General features: G+C 48.0%; 1 protein-coding gene across 1 annotated transcript in view; it reads right to left on the bottom strand.

Annotated features, from left to right (window-relative positions):
* LOC309346818 (ATPase family AAA domain-containing protein 3) overlaps positions 1 to 19,276 on the bottom strand; it is a 40,798-nt gene that overhangs the window by 15,665 nt on the left and 5,857 nt on the right. Inside the window, exons 5-11 of the mRNA XM_081871037.1 lie at positions 18,211 to 18,280; positions 17,535 to 17,700; positions 16,387 to 16,456; positions 8,928 to 9,083; positions 6,563 to 6,619; positions 3,362 to 3,487; positions 2,088 to 2,212 (exon numbers count right to left, since the gene is read on the bottom strand). Coding sequence (XP_081727163.1) covers positions 2,088 to 2,212; positions 3,362 to 3,487; positions 6,563 to 6,619; positions 8,928 to 9,083; positions 16,387 to 16,456; positions 17,535 to 17,700; positions 18,211 to 18,280 — 770 coding nt within the window. The remainder of the gene's footprint in view (positions 1 to 2,087; positions 2,213 to 3,361; positions 3,488 to 6,562; positions 6,620 to 8,927; positions 9,084 to 16,386; positions 16,457 to 17,534; positions 17,701 to 18,210; positions 18,281 to 19,276) is intronic.

Here is a 19,276-nt window from a genome sequence, read left to right as displayed (position 1 = left end):
GTTGTGACCTACGTTAGTCAGTCCTACTCAGAGTAGGCCCGTTAAAATTTAACACACACATGAGTAACTTAGGTTCGCTAATTTCCATGGGTCAGCTCTGAGGACTGCATGAAAGCCTTCGATTTTTATCCATGATATGGTTTAAGAGAGAATTTTGCTTTCTTGTCCGTTATGCTGCTTTAAAGACACATTATATACGCAAGCTTCGTCTGTTAAGGTTTCGTTCTGATATTGTGCAATTTTTTAACTTGGTGCTTTAAACTGGGTTGTCAACAGCTTTTGAGATTAAATAACAACAGCAGCGGCAGCAGCGGCAACAATGCACGCAAACAATTCAAATAAATAAATAAAGCGACTACAACAGTAGCAACAGCTCCTCTCGTCAGCATCTGCCAGCGCAGCCGATAGGCATGGATGATGGGAGTTGTAGTCCAAAACAAACTCCTCCCATCAGCCAGCATGTCCAATGGCCAGGTGTGAACTAGACTGATAAAACCATGGATATGTTTTTCTGTGTTACTATGCTCCCTGGCATACAAACCACAATGCTTTTTTTATTTTTAAAAAGACTCCTTAAGGATGGAATAGCATGAAAACACACCATAGCTCTAGGGTTTGGCTTGTAAAGTACCAAAGGGGAGGAGGGTTTCAGAAGTCACTCAGGGAGCTATGAGAGGCTGCTTTGTCACATTCTGGGATCTGCAATTCTGCTGGCTTTCTCTCTCTCTCCCCCCCGGCCGGTGAATAATTTAACATGGACCGCCAATGCATTTTTAAACACATGCAGCGTTTCAGCTCTTCTTGCCGTTTCCCCCCGCAAAAAGGTGGGCCACGAAAAACCCTCTGCAAAAGGAAGTTTGTTTTGCCGTGCTCTAAATATTTCATTTCATGGGTGGCTTTCCATTCTCTGTCTCTCCCCCCCTTTCTTTTTAAGGAAAGAAAAAGGTGGAAAATAGAAACATTCTGGTGATGAATGTGGCTGCGTATCAGTTTGGACAAAGGGAGCGAATGTCTGTCGGAGCCAATCAAGGGACACATACATCATCAATTAGCCACGCTCAGCGCCATCCCCGAACCTCCCTCCTTCGGCACCCCCCACAAAATAGGACGGCATAGGCACACAGCGCCGGACCCCCGGTTCCTCTTATTCGGTTTTAATGGGTCTCTGGGAGACGCTTGGAGGTGCAGGAGAGGAGAGACGAAAAGCCAAACAGCACCATCACTGCGGAAGGTATTTGCTTTCCCTTTACAGTGGTACCTCGGGTTAAGTACTTAATTTGTTCTGGAGGTCTGTTCTTAACCTGAAACTGTTCTTAACCTGAAGCACCACTTTAGCTAATGGGGCCTCCTGCTGCTGCCGCGCCGTCGGAGCACAATTTCTGTTCTCATCCTGAAGCAAAGTTCTTAACCTGAAGCACTATTTCTGGGCTAGTGGAGTCTGTAACCTGAAGCATACGTAACCCGAGGTACCACTGTATTGTAGAGAACATGCTGGGCACCACAACAGCAGGAATGTAGAATCTCTTTCATGCGAGCAGCAGGCGGGGCCAGAGGCAAAAGTGGGCGGGGCCAAGAAGGTCAGCTTAACCTCTGCACAGTAGGCTTTAAGTTTCGGGGAAGCGCCATGGCTCAGGGGCAGTGCATCCGCTGCGTGCGCAGAAGAGTCCGGGTTCAATCCCGAATGGTATCTCCAGGTGGGGCTGGGAGAGAGTCTCTGCCTGAAACCCTGGACAGTTGCTGCCAGTCAGTGTAGACAGAACCAAGCTAAATGGAACATTGGTCTGACTCGGTATAAGGCAGGGGTCGGCAAACTAAGGCCCGCGGGCCGAATCAGGCCCAATTGCCCTCCGGATCTGGCCCATGAACAGTTCTGCAATCACTGCTTGGTGATTTTTAATGTTTGATGTTTTATTGTGTTTTTAATATTCTGTTGGAAGCCGCCCAGACCACACCGAGATTAAATGAAGCAACTGAAAACTGCAACAGATTGTGTACTGAGAGGAAAGTGACATCGTGTGTGTGTGTGTGTGTGTGTGTGTGTGTAACTCTCGATCCAAGAAAGTCGTGGGAAACAGATCCAAACTTACCCTCTCCGGCTTGTATTTGCCCAGTCAAAGACCTTGTGCATGGCAGTAACTCCTTCCCGCCCCATGGGGGCGACGTCACCACCAGTCATGATGGCGTAATCCATGCCAGAATGCATGGCTAATTTCTGGAGGGGGGGAAGGGGGGGGAGAAATCAAATAACAATCAACATTTGCCCTGTGGTATTTACATAAAGGGACGCGGGTGGTGCTGTGGTCTAAACCACTGAGCCTAGGGCTTGCCAATCGGAAGGTTGGTGGTTCGAATCCCTGCGATGGGGTGAGCTCCCGTTGCTCGGTCCCTGCTCCTGTCAACCTAGCAGTTTGAAAGCACGTCAAAGTGCAAGTAGATAAATAGGTACCACTCTGGTGGGAAGGTAAATGGCGTTTCCGTGAGCTGCTCTGGTTTCGCCAGAAGCGGCTTAGTCATGCTGGCCACATGACCCAGAAAAAATGTCTGTGGACAAATGCCGGCTCTCTCAGCCTATAGAGCAAGATGAGCGCTGCAACCCCAGAGTCGTTCACGACTGAAATTAACTGTCAGGGGTCCTTTACCTTTTTATTTACATAACTGTAGAATCTTGTACGCAAACTATCTTCCCAAGAATTTTTTTAAAAAATACTTTAAAAAAGCAGGTTCCTAGTCCTCATTTCTAAACAACACAGAAACATACTCAGGGGCTCCATCAAAGGCTCAGCAACTAGAGGAGCGAGAAAGACAATCAAGCAATGATAAACATTGACACCCAATGCCCTTTAAAAATGTGTTGGGGCGGGGGGAGTTATTGGACTGTTTTTGTTTTTATTTTGATTATGTAGTCTGTGTTTTTATATTGTGATCTTGTCTTGCAAACCACCCTGAGACCTGCAGGTATAGGGCAGTATACGAATTTAATAAATAATAGTATTAATAATAATAAACATTCGCCCTATGGTGTTTACACAGCTCTGTAGAATCTATTGCAAAACCCCAAATTCCAAAAGTATCATTTACAAAAAAATTAAAAAGCATCCTAGCCCTCATGAATAAAGATCACAGAAACATACTCAGGTGGTCCTATCAAAGGCTCAGTGACTAGGACTAGCCTTAAGCCCCCGACCCTCAACTTTAAGCCGACCAGAGGGCCCCAACCCTCCGGTCTGATGCCGACCAGAGCAGAATTTATAAGTGTGCCCTGATGCGAAGAGCTCTCCCCTGCCTTCATGAGTGGTGACCCGAGAGGCTGTCAATTGAACTGCTGGCAGTGATCACATCGCGATGATGCCAATGGGGCTACCTTGGCAAAGAGAGTCTTCCCCGTCCCAGGGGGGCCGTACATGAGGATGTTCCTGTACAAGCTTTTGTTGTTCCGCGTGTTCCGTGTCGCAATGGCAATGTCTCTCACTCGCTCCTCCAGCTTTGGCTGCAAAAAAAAAAAAAAAAAGGAAAAAAGGGCAAGCTTGAACTAACAAGACACGGAATAAACAGCAGGTGGGTCAGGGACTCTACCCACGCACGAGCCCTCGGACTCAGACCAAACTTCCAGCCAGCCCAGTATCCTGTTTCCGTCACGATGCCTCTGGGCTGCAATCAGGGCATGGAGGAAACCATCTTTGGTGCTTGCTCATGCGTGTGTTCTTGTGATGCATGCCAGAAGCAGCGTGGGGCTTCCCTTGTGCTTGACTCGCAAGCTGCCGCTTGTGCAGAATGTTGCAGCACGACTGCCGGCAGGAGTGAGACCTGGTCGGCATGGAATAGCTGTGCTCAGAGACCCACACAGAATACTCGTTGCTACCAAGCTGCTACCATTAATAGGTAAAGCCCTGAGCAACTTGGGACCTGTGAGAGTGCTTTCCCCCATATCTGCCCACTCGACCATTTTGATCTGTGGATCTGGCGCTGTTATTGCAGCTGCATGACACCGCATTTGTAAGAAATCATTCTTTCAGAGCATCAGCATCTTTGCTTTAGAACTCCCTGCCTACTGATACCAGGCAGGTGTCACCACCATACTGCGCAAAAACGTTAGGGTGACACGTGTTTTGATCTGTGTGTAGTTTATAACTGTTTTTAACTTTGGAAAAAAAAAGTTTTAAATAGTTGTTTTCCCCAGCAACTGCATCGTTTTGTTCTTTCCGTAAACAACCTTGCAGTTTTCTTTACAATCGAGGGGCACACGGTTTTTAAGAAATAAAAAATAAATGAATGTGCTTTCATTTCGCTGCTTGCTAGCGTGTGGGATGAGCAGCTCCCAGTGCATGCTGGGAACAGATGACATGCTCTTGCCTATGGCCTCGTTTACATTTACTCGCTCCTGTGAATGCGCAGGCTTGCTTGTGGGTGGTTTGAACAGCCCAGGTGTACGCTGATGTGTGGCAGGAGAGGGCTCCTGTGTGTGATGCTCCCGCAAAGCATCCTTGGAGCTTTTTGGCAAAAGGAACGCCCAAGGCTCTTTTAGCCAGGGGTGGGGAACCGCCAGATGGCAGGCTCAATCAGTCCGTATTTGGCCCGCAAGGTCGTTTTGACCAAACTGCAGGCTGCCTGCCCCGCTACACCTGACACCAGATCAGCCAGAACGGGGGTTGTAGGCACAAACCCTGTGCAAATTCTGACAAAACAGATGACTGGAGGGTCTCGCCAAGCCCCTGTGCAGTCAGCTGACTGTGGTCGGATCCTGTGGAGCTTCTTGCAAAGTGCTCTGCGAGACTCAACAATCAGTTGAGAAGCCCTATAGCAAAGTGATCCATACAATCCGGTCAGACACCTGATGGCCTTCTGCCAAAAGTGGCTCACAAGCAGTGGGGGAGATAACAGCCCGACCCAGTGCCCCACCCTTGCTTTTAAGCGTAGACAAACAGCTCTTTTTGGAGGAATGGCAAAATTCCTGAATAAGGTGCCATTAGTGAGAGCAAGGAGATGCGGGTGGCGCTGTGGGTAAAACCTCAGCGCCTAGGACTTGCCGATTGTATGGTCGGCGGTTCGAATCCCCGCGGTGGGGTGAGCTCCAGTCGTTCGGTCCCAGCTCCTGCCCACCTAGCAGTTTGAAAGCACCCTTAAGTGCAAGTAGATAAATAGGTACCGCTTCATAGCGGGAAGGTAAACGGCGTTTCCGTGTGCTGCGCTGGTGCAGGCTCGCCAGAGCAGCTTCGTCATGCTGGCCACGTGACCCGGAAGTGTCTTCGGACAGCGCTGGCTCCCGGCCTCTTAAGTGAGATGGGCGCACAACCCCAGAGTCGGTCACGACTGGCCCGTACCTGGTAAAGGGGTACCTTTACCTTTAGTGAGAGCAAGGGGACGAAGGTGGCACTGTGGGTTAAACCACAGAGCCTAGGACTTGCCGATTAGAAGGTCTGCGGTTCAAATCCCTGCGACGGGGTGAGCTCCCGTTGCTCGGTCCCTGCTCCTGCCAACCTTTCCGTTCGAAAGCACGTCAAAGTGCAAGTAGATAAATAGGTACCGCTACGGCGGGAAGGTAAACGGCGTTTCTGTGCGCTGCTCTGGTTCGCCAGAAGCGGCTTAGTCATGCTGGCCACATGACCCAGAAGCTGTACGCCGGCTCCCTCGGCCAATAAAGCGAGATGAGCGCCGCAACCCCAGAGTCGGTCACGAATGGACCTAACGGTCAGAGGTCCCTTTACCTTTATCTTTAGTGAGAGCAAAGAGCAGCCTCAACTTTGACTAGCATGCTTTTTTGCTAGGAAAAGAGAGTCGTCGTACTGTGGTGTTATTCCCACAATTATCCACAACAAGCGGCACCCAGGCAGAAATTATTAGCCCATTAAGGTGCTGGCATAGGAGGAAAAAAAGCTTGCGAATGCTGACTCAGGGATTTTTTTCACTGGCTGCTGTGCGGAGGTGAGCAAAGGTTCCCCACATGTGGATTCTTGGCTCGGAGTAAAGACTCACTCAACCCCTCTCGAGCGACGTTTCTCTCCAACAGTCTTGGCAATGAACAAAGCTGGGAAACGCTTTTTTGACCCCGAGGAAGCTGCTTTTGCAATCTTCAAGGGGAGCAGAAGGAGACGACCAACTCCTCTTTCAGAAGTTGGCACAGTTGAAGCGGAAAGCCGAGGTTCAAATCTCGTCCTGGCTGAGAACTTACTGGGGTGGGGAAACCTTCATTCTGCGGCACATTGGGGGAAATTCGCACCATTTGGCGAATTAGCTGATGGCAGGCACAGGAAAATTTAAGCCTTTAGTGCGCACTCCCAATGGCCCTTTGGCAGATGTGGCTCGAATTCGGCCAAAACCGAGGTACTATTGGAATTTGGCACCTCTTCCCCATCACACCGCTCTGGGCAGGGACCAAAAAATGTAACACAAAAGCATCCCTGTTGGATCAGGCCAACGGCCCACCTAATCCATCCCCAGCAATTGGATGTGTTAGCTGAGGCTTATGGGAGCTGTAGCCCAGGAATGTCTGGAGAACCACAGGTTAGCCATCCCTTCTTTATACAAATAGTCTTTTTTAATTTAATTATTATTATTTTTTACTCACACTGAGAATGACTCCTTCGAGGGCATCCTGGGCTTTGCTGGTGAGCCGCTTGCTAAGCTAGGAAAGAAAGTGAAGGCAGTCAGGTTACCTGTTGTGATGGGTGATGGACAAAGGGCATGGGAGAAGCCTATTTCCCACCAGTGGGGACACACTGCCCCAAACCAAGATGGCTTTAAAAGAGGATTAGCCAAATTCATGGGACGGAAGGCTGCCAGTGGCCATGAGCTATGATAGTTTTGCTCTACCGCCACTGCCAGAGGCAAGATGCTTCTGAATACCAGCTACTGGTCACTGCAGGTGGGGACAGTTGCTGCTGCTCGCAGGCTTCCAAACGGGGCATCTGGTTGGCCGTTTGCACCAGCAACTGGTCTTCGGAGTCACACTACCTCCGACAATGGCGGTAGAATACATCTTATTTGCCCCGTGAATTTTGTAACGCATGCAGGCTACACCAATACCCGCTTTTAATTTCTTAAGTTTCTGTTATGCAGCATGCTCAGTTCCAACTCCGCCCCCCCCGAAACACTTCACCTTTTGGTCACTAGGTGGCAATCTCGTAAACGGTATCTTAAGCTCCTCCCCCTTCAGTTTATAACATTTCACCTTTTGGCCACTAGGTGGCAATCACGTAAATGGTATCTTAAGCTCCTCCCCCTTCAGTTTATAACATTTCACCTTCCGGCCACTAGGTGGCAATCAGGTAAATGGTATCTTAAGCTCCTCCCCCTTCAGTTTTTATTGTCAACATATCTATAGGCGATATGAATACCGAAAGGTATTTGTGGCAGGACAGGACTAATTTCCATATATGTTGTTTTTGGCATCTGTCTGTCTCCAGAGAGAATGCTGATAATGCCAAGGTTGCAGGTTCAATCCCCAAATGGGACAGCTGCCTATTCCTGCATGGCAGGGGTTTGGACTAGATCAGGCATAGGCAAACTCCTGCCCTCCAGATGTTAGGGACTACAACTCCCATCATCCCTAGCTAACAGGACCAGTGGTCAGGGATGATGGGAATTGTAGTCCCAGACATCTAGAGGGCTGGAGTTTGCCTATGCCTGGACTAGATGATCCTAAGGATCCCTTCCAATTCTACAGTTCTATGATTCTATGTTGAGTCTCCGAGGGTGAAGTCAAGCCGCTTGAGGATCACAGCACCTGCTGCGGCTGTAATGACCGGTAACTTGTAGCTGCTGCCTCCCATGTTGTTTTTGCAGCATTAGCAGCACCAAAATGACCTTTCTGGGGCGCAAACGTGGAGTGCTGTGTATGGAGGTCCTGGGCTGCCCAAACAACAAGACCCCGTTCTTGGCCTTGTTGATGTGGACCAAAGGGAAACAGAGCAATACATTTGGCACCAGCTTGGCTGCAGGAGTTGCCAGAAGGAGGTACCATATTTTTCACTCCATAAGATGCACCTAGGTTTTAGAGGAGGAAAGCCCTGTTTTTTTGCTCAAAGTTTTTGCTCAAAGTTTTTTTCAGCTCAAAGTTGTGCAGCTTCTTTTGCAAAGGGGAAAAGCCCTGGTTTTTTGAGGATTAGCTCTAAGTTATTGAGCTTACTTTGCAAAGGGAAACAATCCTGTTTTTATGGGGTTCAACTCACAGTTCTGCAGCTTCTTTAGGAAAGGAAAGGGAGCCGTTTCTACAGTTTCCACACAGATAATCTAATCAGCCAGTCACATGTTGCCAGGGAAACAAACAGCCTCTGTCTGCAGAACATTCAGCAATGGAGGCCTGGGCAAGGTGGCAGGGACAGAGAGGGAGCCAGTGATCGACCACACATTCGCTCCATAAGACGCACGGACATTTCAGCTTACCTTTTAGGAGGAAAAAAGTGTGTCTTGTGGAGCAAAAAATACGGTATGTACCTGCTGTCTTGAGGGACATCTTCAGGAGAAGAAAGGCTACGGAGTAAACCTACACAAATCCAGAGTGAAGTCTCCATGCATATTTTGAACTAAATAACAGGTGCATTGGTTTCAGCCCGTAAAATCCCTTCTGTTTATAAATTCAGAATCTCCCTGGGCTTGAAAACTGAGAACATAACAGTCCTGCTGGATCAAGCCAGTAGTCTAGCATCTTGGACAACCAACTGTGTGGGGGAAAACCTGCAAGCAGGACCACACGGACAAGTTCATTCTCCCCTCCTGAGGGCTCCAGCAAGTGGTATTCAGGCGCATTCTTGTCTGTAACTGTAGTGGCAGGGCATGGCCACGAACTCGACAAACTCTTTGGGGGGAAAAGGTGGAATATAAATGCCACAAATAAGTTAAGTACAAATGTGTTTGATTATGATGTCGCTGAATCCACCTGGCTATTCTAGCCCCTCATGAGAGGAGTTGTGCAGTACGTTAGAAGGGATTACCTTAATGGGATGCTTGAGAGCTTCCAGGATGGTGAAACGAGAGGTTTCCCTCACCAATGACGGCTTGCCCAGGCGGGCCTCAATGTACCGGCCAGCAACTGCAGTTGCGTTCTTGGCGCTGTAAATGCCAACAGCCAGGAGGGTCAGGCCGGCCACCTGTCGAAGGAAGGAAGGAAGGAAGGAAGGAAAAGAAGATTTGCCGGTTTTGTTCAAGGTTAATTTACAAAAAAGCAAACACCCCCCCCCAACCTGCCTGATGGTTGTTGTTTTTTTTTTAAAAAATGTTTTAAATCAGACTTTTTGGGGGGCGGCATGGGCAGATATAGACAAATTGAAATTGAAAATTGAAATTGAAATACTTTATTGTCACTTATACAACTTGTATACAGTGAGAGTACAAATCTGAATTTCAAACAAACTAAATGAGAGCCTTCCTTTTGGGGTGGGGTGGGGAATTCTGGAGTTTGCCTTGCACCCCCCCCCCAAAGTTGACTCACTGGAATTAATAGGCATAATTCACTTAGGTCCATGAACTTCAATGGATCTATGCTGGGCTGGGCAGAAGTTTGATACCACCCAATAGATAACACCTATTCTATGTTTCAAGTCGCTCTGAGTTTATATTTTGTTTAAAATGTGACTAATAAGTCCAATAAATGATATAGTATTAATTAATTAATTAATTAATAATTATAATAATAATAATAATAATAATTCCATCCCACCTTTCTCCCTGCAATGCGACAAGAAACTATTAGGCTGTTTGAAAAAGCTCTCCTTAGGTAGTTCTGTTTGAAATGGTGGAAGTCTTGCCCTGAAGAAACCTCTTAGGTTGTATGTTTTTGCACCGCAACAGTGAGGACTAGAAACCTGAGACAAAGACAAAACGCCAGGATCCTCAGACTTCCAATCTTAGCCAGCCAATCTTAAATTGCTGGTGTGTGTGTGCGCGCACACAAAAATGATAGGCTTCAGGGTCTCTTGCGCGGGTGACTCATCACAGCTCTTGCTCCCCCCTTTCTGCTTCCAAGACACGCATGCCGCAAGGCCCCTTAACCCCCCCTCCCCATCTCAGTTCCTGTCCTTTAGGAGGACAAAAACCTGCCAGGCTCCTCTGCTGCAGACGCTCTTTGCTTCTCTGCTCAAGCTGAAGGAATCATAATAAAAACAAAGGGAGGCCAGGGTTGATTAATGGGCCATTTTGATGTCGCTAAGAGCTTCTCTCTCCCTCCCTCTCCTCTCTTCCCTTTTAACACAAGCATCAACAAATTACAGCTGCAGGCAGAGGGTCCCAGTTGGCAGGATGTTCGCAGTGCCTGTTGAGTTATGCAGAATAACTTCACCAGAGTCGCAGGCACGATGCGGAACACGGTCTCCCGCTTCCTTCCTCGCGCCCACCAGAGGCGATTTCTCTTCTACAACACGCTCAAAATGAACCCGTGTCCCCTCTCTCCTCAACCCGCCTCCAGGGTACGGCTGTCACAGGGGTTGCAAGGCTGGGCTCGATGGGGTGTCTGACCTCCCTTGTTTCGCTATGGGCAGTTCCGATGCCATCAAAGAGTCTCAGGCTGGCTGCCGCTACATAAAACTCTCTCCTCTTGCCAAGGTTCCTGATGCCCGGCGGCACTTGTTAAAGGAAAATACACACCGGATCAAGAGGAGGTACGGAAAAGAGGGGAGGCGGGGAGCAACAGTACAGCAAAGTTGCTCAAAACGGCACTGTGATTTGATGGGCTCCAAATCCCATCCACCCCCCAATGGCCAGGCTGAACATATGAAGAGCTGGATTAAGCCAATGGCCCATTTAGTCCAGCGTCCTGTTCCCGCAGTGGCCAGCCAGAGGCCCTTGGGAAGCCTGAAAGCAGGACTGAAGCACAATATTCTCTACTCCTGCAGTTTCCCACATCTGATATTCAGAAGCAGAAAGCAGGGAGCCCAACAGTAAGATGGCGCCAGAGCCAACGACAGGGCTGAGCCAACTCATTCTAGTTCTGTCCCCATCCTCCTCCCCGCTGCTGGTTTCCACAAGGGCAATGCTTAGACTAAGGAGGAAGAAGCTGGCCGCCATATTTGGTGAAACGGAAAAGGGATTGCTGCTGTTTAATTATCTCGAAACTTGTGTCTCTTTGCCTGCTTAGGAATACTTTTCATCGCATGGTTCCAAAGAAATAAGTTGCAGAGGTGATTAACGGACGGCTTTCGACACTGATCTGTCCTTGCCAGTTATGAACAGTGTGTTGCGTTGTTCTATACCATGGGTAGGCAAACTAAGGCCCGGGGGCCGGATCCAGCCCAATCGCCTTCTAAATCCGGCCCGCGGACGGTCTGGGAATCAGCATGTTTTTACATGAGTAGAATGTGTGTTTTTATTTAAAATGCACCTCTGGGTTATTTGTGGGGTCTGCCTGGTTTTTTCACATGAGTAGAATGTGTGTTTTTATTTAAAATGCATCTCTGGGTTATTTGTGGGGCCTGCCTGGTGTTTTCACATGAGTAGAATGTGTCCTTTTATTTAAAATGCATCTCTGCGTTATTTGTGGAGCATAGGAATTTGTTCTCCCACCCCCTCCAAAATATAAGTCTGGCCCCCCACAAGGTCTGAGGGACAGTGGACCGGCCCCCTGCTGAAAAAGTTTGCTGACCCCTGTTCTATATGTTACTGCGGATTAATTGGGGGATTTTCATACTGCTGTTTTATTGTTGTCAGTATCGACGTGCTTCCAACTTGCACATTACGGATTGGAAGACAGTATATAAAGTTGACATGCATGCTTTTTCGCCCCCCTGGTCGAGGACTGCATTAAGAAAATAAGAAGAGATCTGCTGGATCAGGCGACTGACACATGTAGTCCAGCATTCTGTTCCCCCTACTTGTGTTCTGTAGCGACTGCCATTCCTTTCTGGGCAACCTCCCGCCACATGCCACTGGCAGGCAGGGCCCAAGTCAAAAACTGGGCAGAACAATGAGCTTATGTTTTAGCTTTGCACAGCAGAACAACATAGGCCTCCCTATCCTCTATCCAGGCAAGCAAGAGAAATGCTCAGAGTTCAACAACACATTCCAGCCAGGCAAAAACTCTCAAGGAGGGTATGAACCAAATGTGAGAAAGGGGTGTGGCCTGGGAAAAGAGGGTGTGGCTAGAAACAAGTTGCTAAATCACAGGCAGCAAAGCAGTGATGGACAGCCTTTGGGGGAGGGAATGACATAGCAGTGGGGGGGGCAGAAGCAAAAGTGGGCGGAGCAGAAATGGCAAAGCTAACAACAAAATTAATTGATCAAAATGATGAACTTTCTAGAGAAGAGTGGAGGCCATTTGTGGACTATTAGAAAAAATATTGTAGTCAAATGAAATCACAGGCATGATTTGAGATAAAAGCAGGGGAACAAAAATGACAAAATAATTGTATTAGAGGGACTTGTTTTTTGATAAAGAGCTTGAAATACAATGCAGTAGAAAAGGGTTTGAACAAAAACACTGCAGAGGTATGGGTGGGAAGTCTATCTATGAACGAAGATGTAATTACATGATCTGATTTTTTTGTGAAATTCTGGAAACTTAATAAAAATTGTATTTTTTAAAAAGAATCACAGAATTGTAGAGTTGGAACGGACCCCAAGGGTCATCAAGTCCAACCCCCAGCAACGCAGGGATCTCAACACACGGTCCCCCATCTACTTTGAAACCATACCGGACCCTGCTTAGCTTTGCGAATGTGCAAGAGGCCTTATCAGCGTTACCAGGCTGCATTCCCGCCAGGCTTAATAAGCACTCTGGTTGTGAAAAAAGCGCCAGCGAGGGGTGTGGCTTGGGGGAGAGTTACCAGGGCCTGACAGAGAGGCCTGGAGGGCGACATCTGCCCCCCGGGCCTGAGGCTCCCCACTCCTGCCTGGCAAAGTCACATAAGCAAGAGGGGACCTGCCCTGAGAATCTTGCAACCTTTGGGGGAGACACAAGAGATTCACGGTGCATTTCCCAGCAAACTGCTGAGGCCGTTCTTGGCCTTTTCTGGGGTTAGGCTGCTTGAGTCTTCCCACCACAAGGGATTTCTCATTCCACCTGGAAACAGACAATAGCCAGGGACCATCTCCTGGGCCAAGAAGCAGCTGCGGAAAATCCTCTGGCGGTTGCATGGCAACTGCGGCAGGCCCCCTTCTCTCCCTTGCCCGTCGGCTTTCGGCAAAAACAGGCTGGGAAGGAGCTGGAGGCGAGGAGGAGCTGGTATCCAAAACACCAGCAGCCTCAAGAGATGCCTGTTCCATTTAATGCCCGAAGTGTTACACAAGGGCTATATTTTTGGCATTGGGGAGAGAGGGGAAAAGCGTTGCTTCAACAGTTTTCCCACTGCAGCAGCAGCTGATGATCAGTTGCAAGCCGAAAGGCACGATTTGAGCTCCACTACCAGGCTGGCAGTGGCAAAAAAAAAAAGGGGGGGGGGAAGAGTAGTGACTGCGTTCAGGTGGATCGCGCCACTAAAACGGCAAAGGCGCTACCTAGTGTGCCTAAAATGCAATTACGATTTGTATCAAAAACCCAATGCAGGGAGGGATAGAAAAATCAGATCGCACCATGTCTCTCCACCCCAATGATCTCCCATCTTTAAGAGCAGGCTTCCTCAAACTCGGCCCTCCAGATGTTTTTGGCCTACAACTCCCGTGATCCCTAGCTAGCAGGACCAGTGGTCAGGGATGATGGGAACTGTAGTCTCAAAACATTTGGAGGGCCGAGGTTGAGGAAGCCTGTTTAAGAGTGTCATATCTCTGAATGCTTCTCTCAGTGTCCCATCTGCAAGGCAAAATACAAGCTCTAACAAACCTTTTTTTTGCCCCAGTGTAAAGAAGGTTTGTTGGAGACCACCAGTGTGGTATAACAGTTAAGATTGCTGGACTGCAGCCATGGAAACCCAAGCTCAAATTTCCCCCCCTCGGCCATGAAACTCATCAAATGACTTATTGGGAGTCAGAGTCCACCTCACCTACCTTTCAGGGTTCTTGAGAAGAGAGGGAGCTGGGGAAGACAACCAAGTACAGTCATACCGTGGCTCCCGAACGCTTTGGTACTCAGACGTTTTGGCTCCTGAGCGCTGCAAACCAGGAAGTGAGTGTTCCAATTTGCGAATGTTCTTTGCAACCCGAACGTCCGACGGGGCTTCCGCAGCTTCCAATTGGCTGCAGGAGTTTCCTGCAGCCAATCAGAAGCCACGCTTTGGTTTCTGAACGTTTTGGAAGTTGGACGGACTTCCAGAACACATTCCATTCAACTTCCAAGGTACGACTGCACGTTGTTTTGAACTTGTTGGAGGAAGTGTGAATGGAAAGTGGACAGCTCAGTTGGTAGAGCATCTGATTTGTGTGCTGAAGAGCCCAGGTTCAATCTCTGGCATCTCAAAAAAAAATCAAAAAATCAAATAAAATCTCTGGCATCTCCAGAGCTAGGGCTAGGAAAAACTCTGGGCCAGAAACCCTAGCCATTGCCAGTCAGTGTTGGCAATGCTGGACTAGGCAAACCAATGGCTTCCAATGCCCTTGTAAAGGCAAATAACTTCCAACACGCATGGAAGGATTTTGGGAGCCTTTTTCTATTCCTATATAAAACCCCGGGAAGAGCTGCTTGCTACACAATTCTCTTCCTATGTCTCACCAGCCAGCATTGGATTAGCGCTCCCAAAAATATAGAGCTCCCGCCAGTGTAATATCTGATGAAACAGGGGCTGCTTGGAGCCAGTTCAAAACCGTCCTCCGCCCCACCTTATCCCGAGCCTGGAGGTCTGGGCCCACATTCTCAAGTAGCACTTAATGTCTATCCTGTAGACTGTATATTACTCTAAGGCAGGGGTGCCAAGCTGAATAAAATATTGGGGGAGGGGGCCAGGTAAGCTCCACCCCACATAATCAATCACATGATGCAGTGCACACACACTATTTGAATAGCAACGCCCATCAACTTTGGGGAGGCGCTGGCCCCCTCAAATATATTAGGGGGGATGAAAACCCCTCGGCCCCTAGGAGTTGGCTCCTATGCTCTCAGGCTAATGCCTGCTTTGATCAGTCCAATATGTGAGGTTTGTGGTTTAATAAATGCTAAGACGGCAGGCAAGGTATGTTTTCTGTCCAAGACTTATCAGTGACCATCTGTAAAAAGATAATTTTACTCTGGCTCTGATCAGGCCAATACCTGAGGCCTGGTAGAGTCAGGCCCTCATTGTTAGGCCTTACCTGGGTGCTGCTCCAATGGTTATTATTGTTCAGAGAGTTACTTATTTTATTGCTTTTAAAATATGTATGATGTGCCTTTAGCTGTATTCGTTTTAATTTATACCGCAAACCGCCTTGGGTTCTGCACTGTGAGAAAGGCAGGATATAAAATAAAGAATGTCGTCTCAAGGAAGACTCAAGGCCCCTTTTGGAAAGGCTGACTTCATTCCACCGTAAGGGCAGCATGCTAGGAAAAACCCAGAACTATACATCCGCTAAGGAAACACTTGATCCTGTGACTGTCCTAGCCTTTTACATCTTTTTAAACAGGCTCTTTAAGCTCTCCCGGCTGAAAATACATTACTGACATCCCATCTGCTCTTGAAGATGCACCTGTTCAGACAAGCATCCCCCTGATCTCCCAACATAAATCCTCCTGCTTTAATTGTTTTAATTGCTGTTCTAAACCCTTGCGCTGTTGCAACGGGCTGGCTTTTATTGCACATTTTAATTGCGTGTGTTTCAATGTTTTGGTGAAACTGTTATATTGCATTAGCCTATGCTAAAGCTTGGAATTAATGCTGTGTGATGAGTTAAAGAAAAGCCAAAGGAAGAAGTGGGAAAGACTTTGGTTGAGAACAGATGGACTGTTTATTTCTCTGCGTGAAGATTTTACTCTTCTTACAATGGGAGGGCCAGCCATGGCCTACCTTCTGTGCAAAACTGTCATATCTTGTGCATTTGTGTGTGTGTGTGTTTATATGTTCCAATAAATGGTATATATTCTAAAATAAAGGCATTTTGTATCCCACCCACCATGAAATTGTTTTGCAATCATACAAAGACAATGCAAAACAAAAACTAAACAGAGAGATAAAGAAGAAGGAATAAAGTTTGTTACACTGAACTTAACTAGATAAACGTTTCAAAGTATTCCCAGTGAAGTATATTGATATGAGTGTTCTTGTACCTTATTATACCCTCTAACTCAGTACTGTCTACACTGGCCAGCAGCAGCTCTCCAGGGTTTCAGAGAAGCTTTCCCCAACCCTACTTAGAGAGATGCTGCGGGGATTGAATCTGGGACCTTTTGCATGGAAAGCGGGTGCTCTGCCAGTAAGCTACGTCCCCTCCCCATTTCTTTCTGCTTCCCTTCTCTCTCTACTTCAGCAGCTCCCTGGTCACCTCCCACTCCCAGGCCACGGAGAGAGAAACCAAGTATTTGCACCTTTGCACAGTGCCTCTGCCCACCAGACCCTGGCTCACCGTAGCTGTTACTTTGTCCCAGTCAGTCACAAAGGCACGAAACCCTTCTCCAAACAACGTCCCAGCAGTCCTAGGGAGACAAACGAGCAAGAGATGTCAAGAAGGAGGCAAAGAGAGCTACCATCACCCTCACATCAGGCCGCAAGCTGGAACTGATCCTCAAATGAGCACCTCCTCTCGGCCCCATCGACACCAGGAGCACGGTTGGTGATGACACAAGACAGGGCCTTTTCTGTGGCCGCTCCCAGAACATGGAATTTCCTCCCGAGAACAGTTAAGACTGGCTCCTTCTTTGTCATTTTTTCCACTGGCAACCTAAGAGCTTCCTGTTCAGACAGTCCTATGGGAAACTAAGGTTCAGACGATGCTGGTCTCTGGGCTGCTATCAGGGCAAATTACATTTTAATCCCTGGTATCAGATACGTCGTACTCTACTTTGATTATTGTTCTCAACTAGCTCTTTTTCATTACTCTGCATTTTATAGCCAGTGTTCCTAAATGCTGTAGGCCGCCTTGAATCCAAGCTTGAGAGAAAGGTGGAATATAAATATATCAAATAAATAAATAAACTCGGTGGCTTGATTAGTTCATTTCAGTCAAGGGTTTGAATCTTGGGTTGTACATTTATTTATTTTTTATTACGTATCTTGTGTTTTTATCTTGTGATTTTATGTTGTGAACTGCCCCAAGACTTGTGAGTACAGGGCAGTATACAAATTTAATTAATCAATAATAGTGAATACAGTGGTACCTCAGAAGTCGAACGGAATCCATTCCGGAAGTCGGTTCGACTTCCAAAATGTTCGGAAACCAAGGCGCAGCTTCCGATTGGCTGCAAGAAGCTCCTGCAGCCAACCAGAAGCCGCGGAAGCCCCGTCAGATGTTTTAGTTCCAAAGAACGTTTGCAAACCGGAACACTCACTTCCGGGTTTGCGGTGTTAGGGAGTCAAACCGTTCGACTCGCAAGGCGTTCGGGATCTGAGGTATGACTGTAAAGAGTCTGACGGTGAAGAAGGGGGCAGCTCCCAATTATGGGAGATGGGGAGGAGCAGGAAGAGGAAGGAGGGGAGTCTGGAGAGGAAAGAAGGCGGAGTTGCAAAACCACAGGCCTGCATGGAACGGAATGAAATGGGTTTGTTCAAACGTACTTGAGGGAATCAAGCACCGTCTGGCGATGCTCGGCTGCTTTTAACCGGATCTGCTCCCGGATGAGGTCGGCGTTCTCTCGCTCGGCCTTTGCACGGGCGCGTGCCTCGGCCTCGATCCGCAGCATCTCATTCTTGTGCCGGAGCTCCATCTCCCGCTCCACGGTAGCTGGAAGAATGGCAGACAGAGGCACCGTTAGCATCTGGGGACTCTGCCTTCATCCACCAAGGATGCTAAAGGTGGTTTTTCAACTACTAGCCTGTGTGAGCTGTCCCTCCCCACCCCCACCCCGACCTGGAAAAGAAAAAGGAAACAGCTTTGCCTTCCTTGGGCCTGTGGGAGGCTCTTTGCTCTTCGTGGCTCAGAAAATGTGGGTGGCACACCCTTGCCCCCAAACCGTAACTGAAAGAGCAAATGGTGTGTCGCTTTGTGTGGCTCTAGGAGTCTATTGCTTTGCTTCCAGCATCATCAGAATGAAAGGCTAGCCCTGCCCCTCTAGTTCAGAATCCTGTTCTTGCAGTAGCTAGCTGGACGCCTTTAATTGGAAGCCCACAAACAGGACCTGAGCACAAGAGCAGTCTCCTCGCCTGTGGTTTCCAGCAGCTAGCATATGGAAGCATATAGCCATTGTGACTGGTAGCCGCAAAAGGGGACCCACTCCTAAGATTTGACACTTACCACGCCTCATTGCCTCCTGCTTCTGAACCGATTCCTCCTGCTTCCTCAAGTTCTCTTCATTTAGGAGTTGCTGAAGGGAGGGAGAGAAATCACAAAATGGGGTCAACCAAGAGGTTTTCTTTTATATTCTATATTGAGAAATAAGAAGTACAAAGTTATAAGGGCACAAGGTAAAATAAAATGTGAAAAAAGGAGGGGACGGACTTATAAACATTACATGATTGTTATTGCAGTTTACCTAAACGTAACCCAGGGGTAGGCAAACTAAGGCCCGGGGGCTGGATCTGGCCCAATCATCTTCTCAATCTAGCCTGCTGACGGTCCGGGAATCAGTGTGTTTTTACATGAGTAGAATGTGTGCTTCTATTTAAAATGCATCTCTGGGTTATTTGTGGGGCATAGGAATTCGTTCATCTTTTTTTTCAAAATATAGTCCGGCCCCCCAACAAGGTCTGAGGGACGGTGGACCGGCCCACAGCTGAAAAGGGTTGCTAACCTAATACAGTGTTTATAAAAAATGAATTCCAAGTGTTGTTAAATTTGTGCATGGCGAGTCTACGTTTATACGCACTTGTTCGTGTGTTCTAAGTTTGTCACAGGAGTTGAAAAGTCAGTGGAAAATGTGAATCCAGGGCTACCCAAACTCTTGACAGCAGAAGCACATATTTTCTGAATTAAGATGGGAGCCTTTAGTGTCGTTTCAAAGACTGAAGGAGGGAATGGCGCTAAATGGATTCCATTTAAAGTGGGCGGGGAGGGACACAGCTCAGTAGTAGAGCATCTGCTTTGCATGCTGACGGGTCCAGGTTCAATCCACACTATGCCTAAGTAGGGCTGGTAGAGAGCTCCTTTCTGAAATCCTGGAGAGCTGCTGCCAGTCAGTGTAGACAGGCATTACTCTGCAAAAGGGGGCTTCATATGTTCCTAACCTGTTGCTCTCCAGGTGTTGTTGAACTCCATCTCCCATCAGCCCCTGCTGGCATGGCTCCTGGAGTCAGGGATGATGGGAGTTTGAATCCAGCAACATCTGGAGGGGCAAGGGTTCCCCTATCCCTGGACTAAAGGC

Source organism: Podarcis erhardii (genome assembly GCF_964252035.2).
Source record: "Podarcis erhardii genome assembly, chromosome: 7".
NCBI lineage: Eukaryota > Metazoa > Chordata > Lepidosauria > Squamata > Lacertidae > Podarcis > Podarcis erhardii.
Note: the sequence above shows the minus strand (reverse complement) of the source record. Positions and strands in the feature narration are given on the sequence as shown.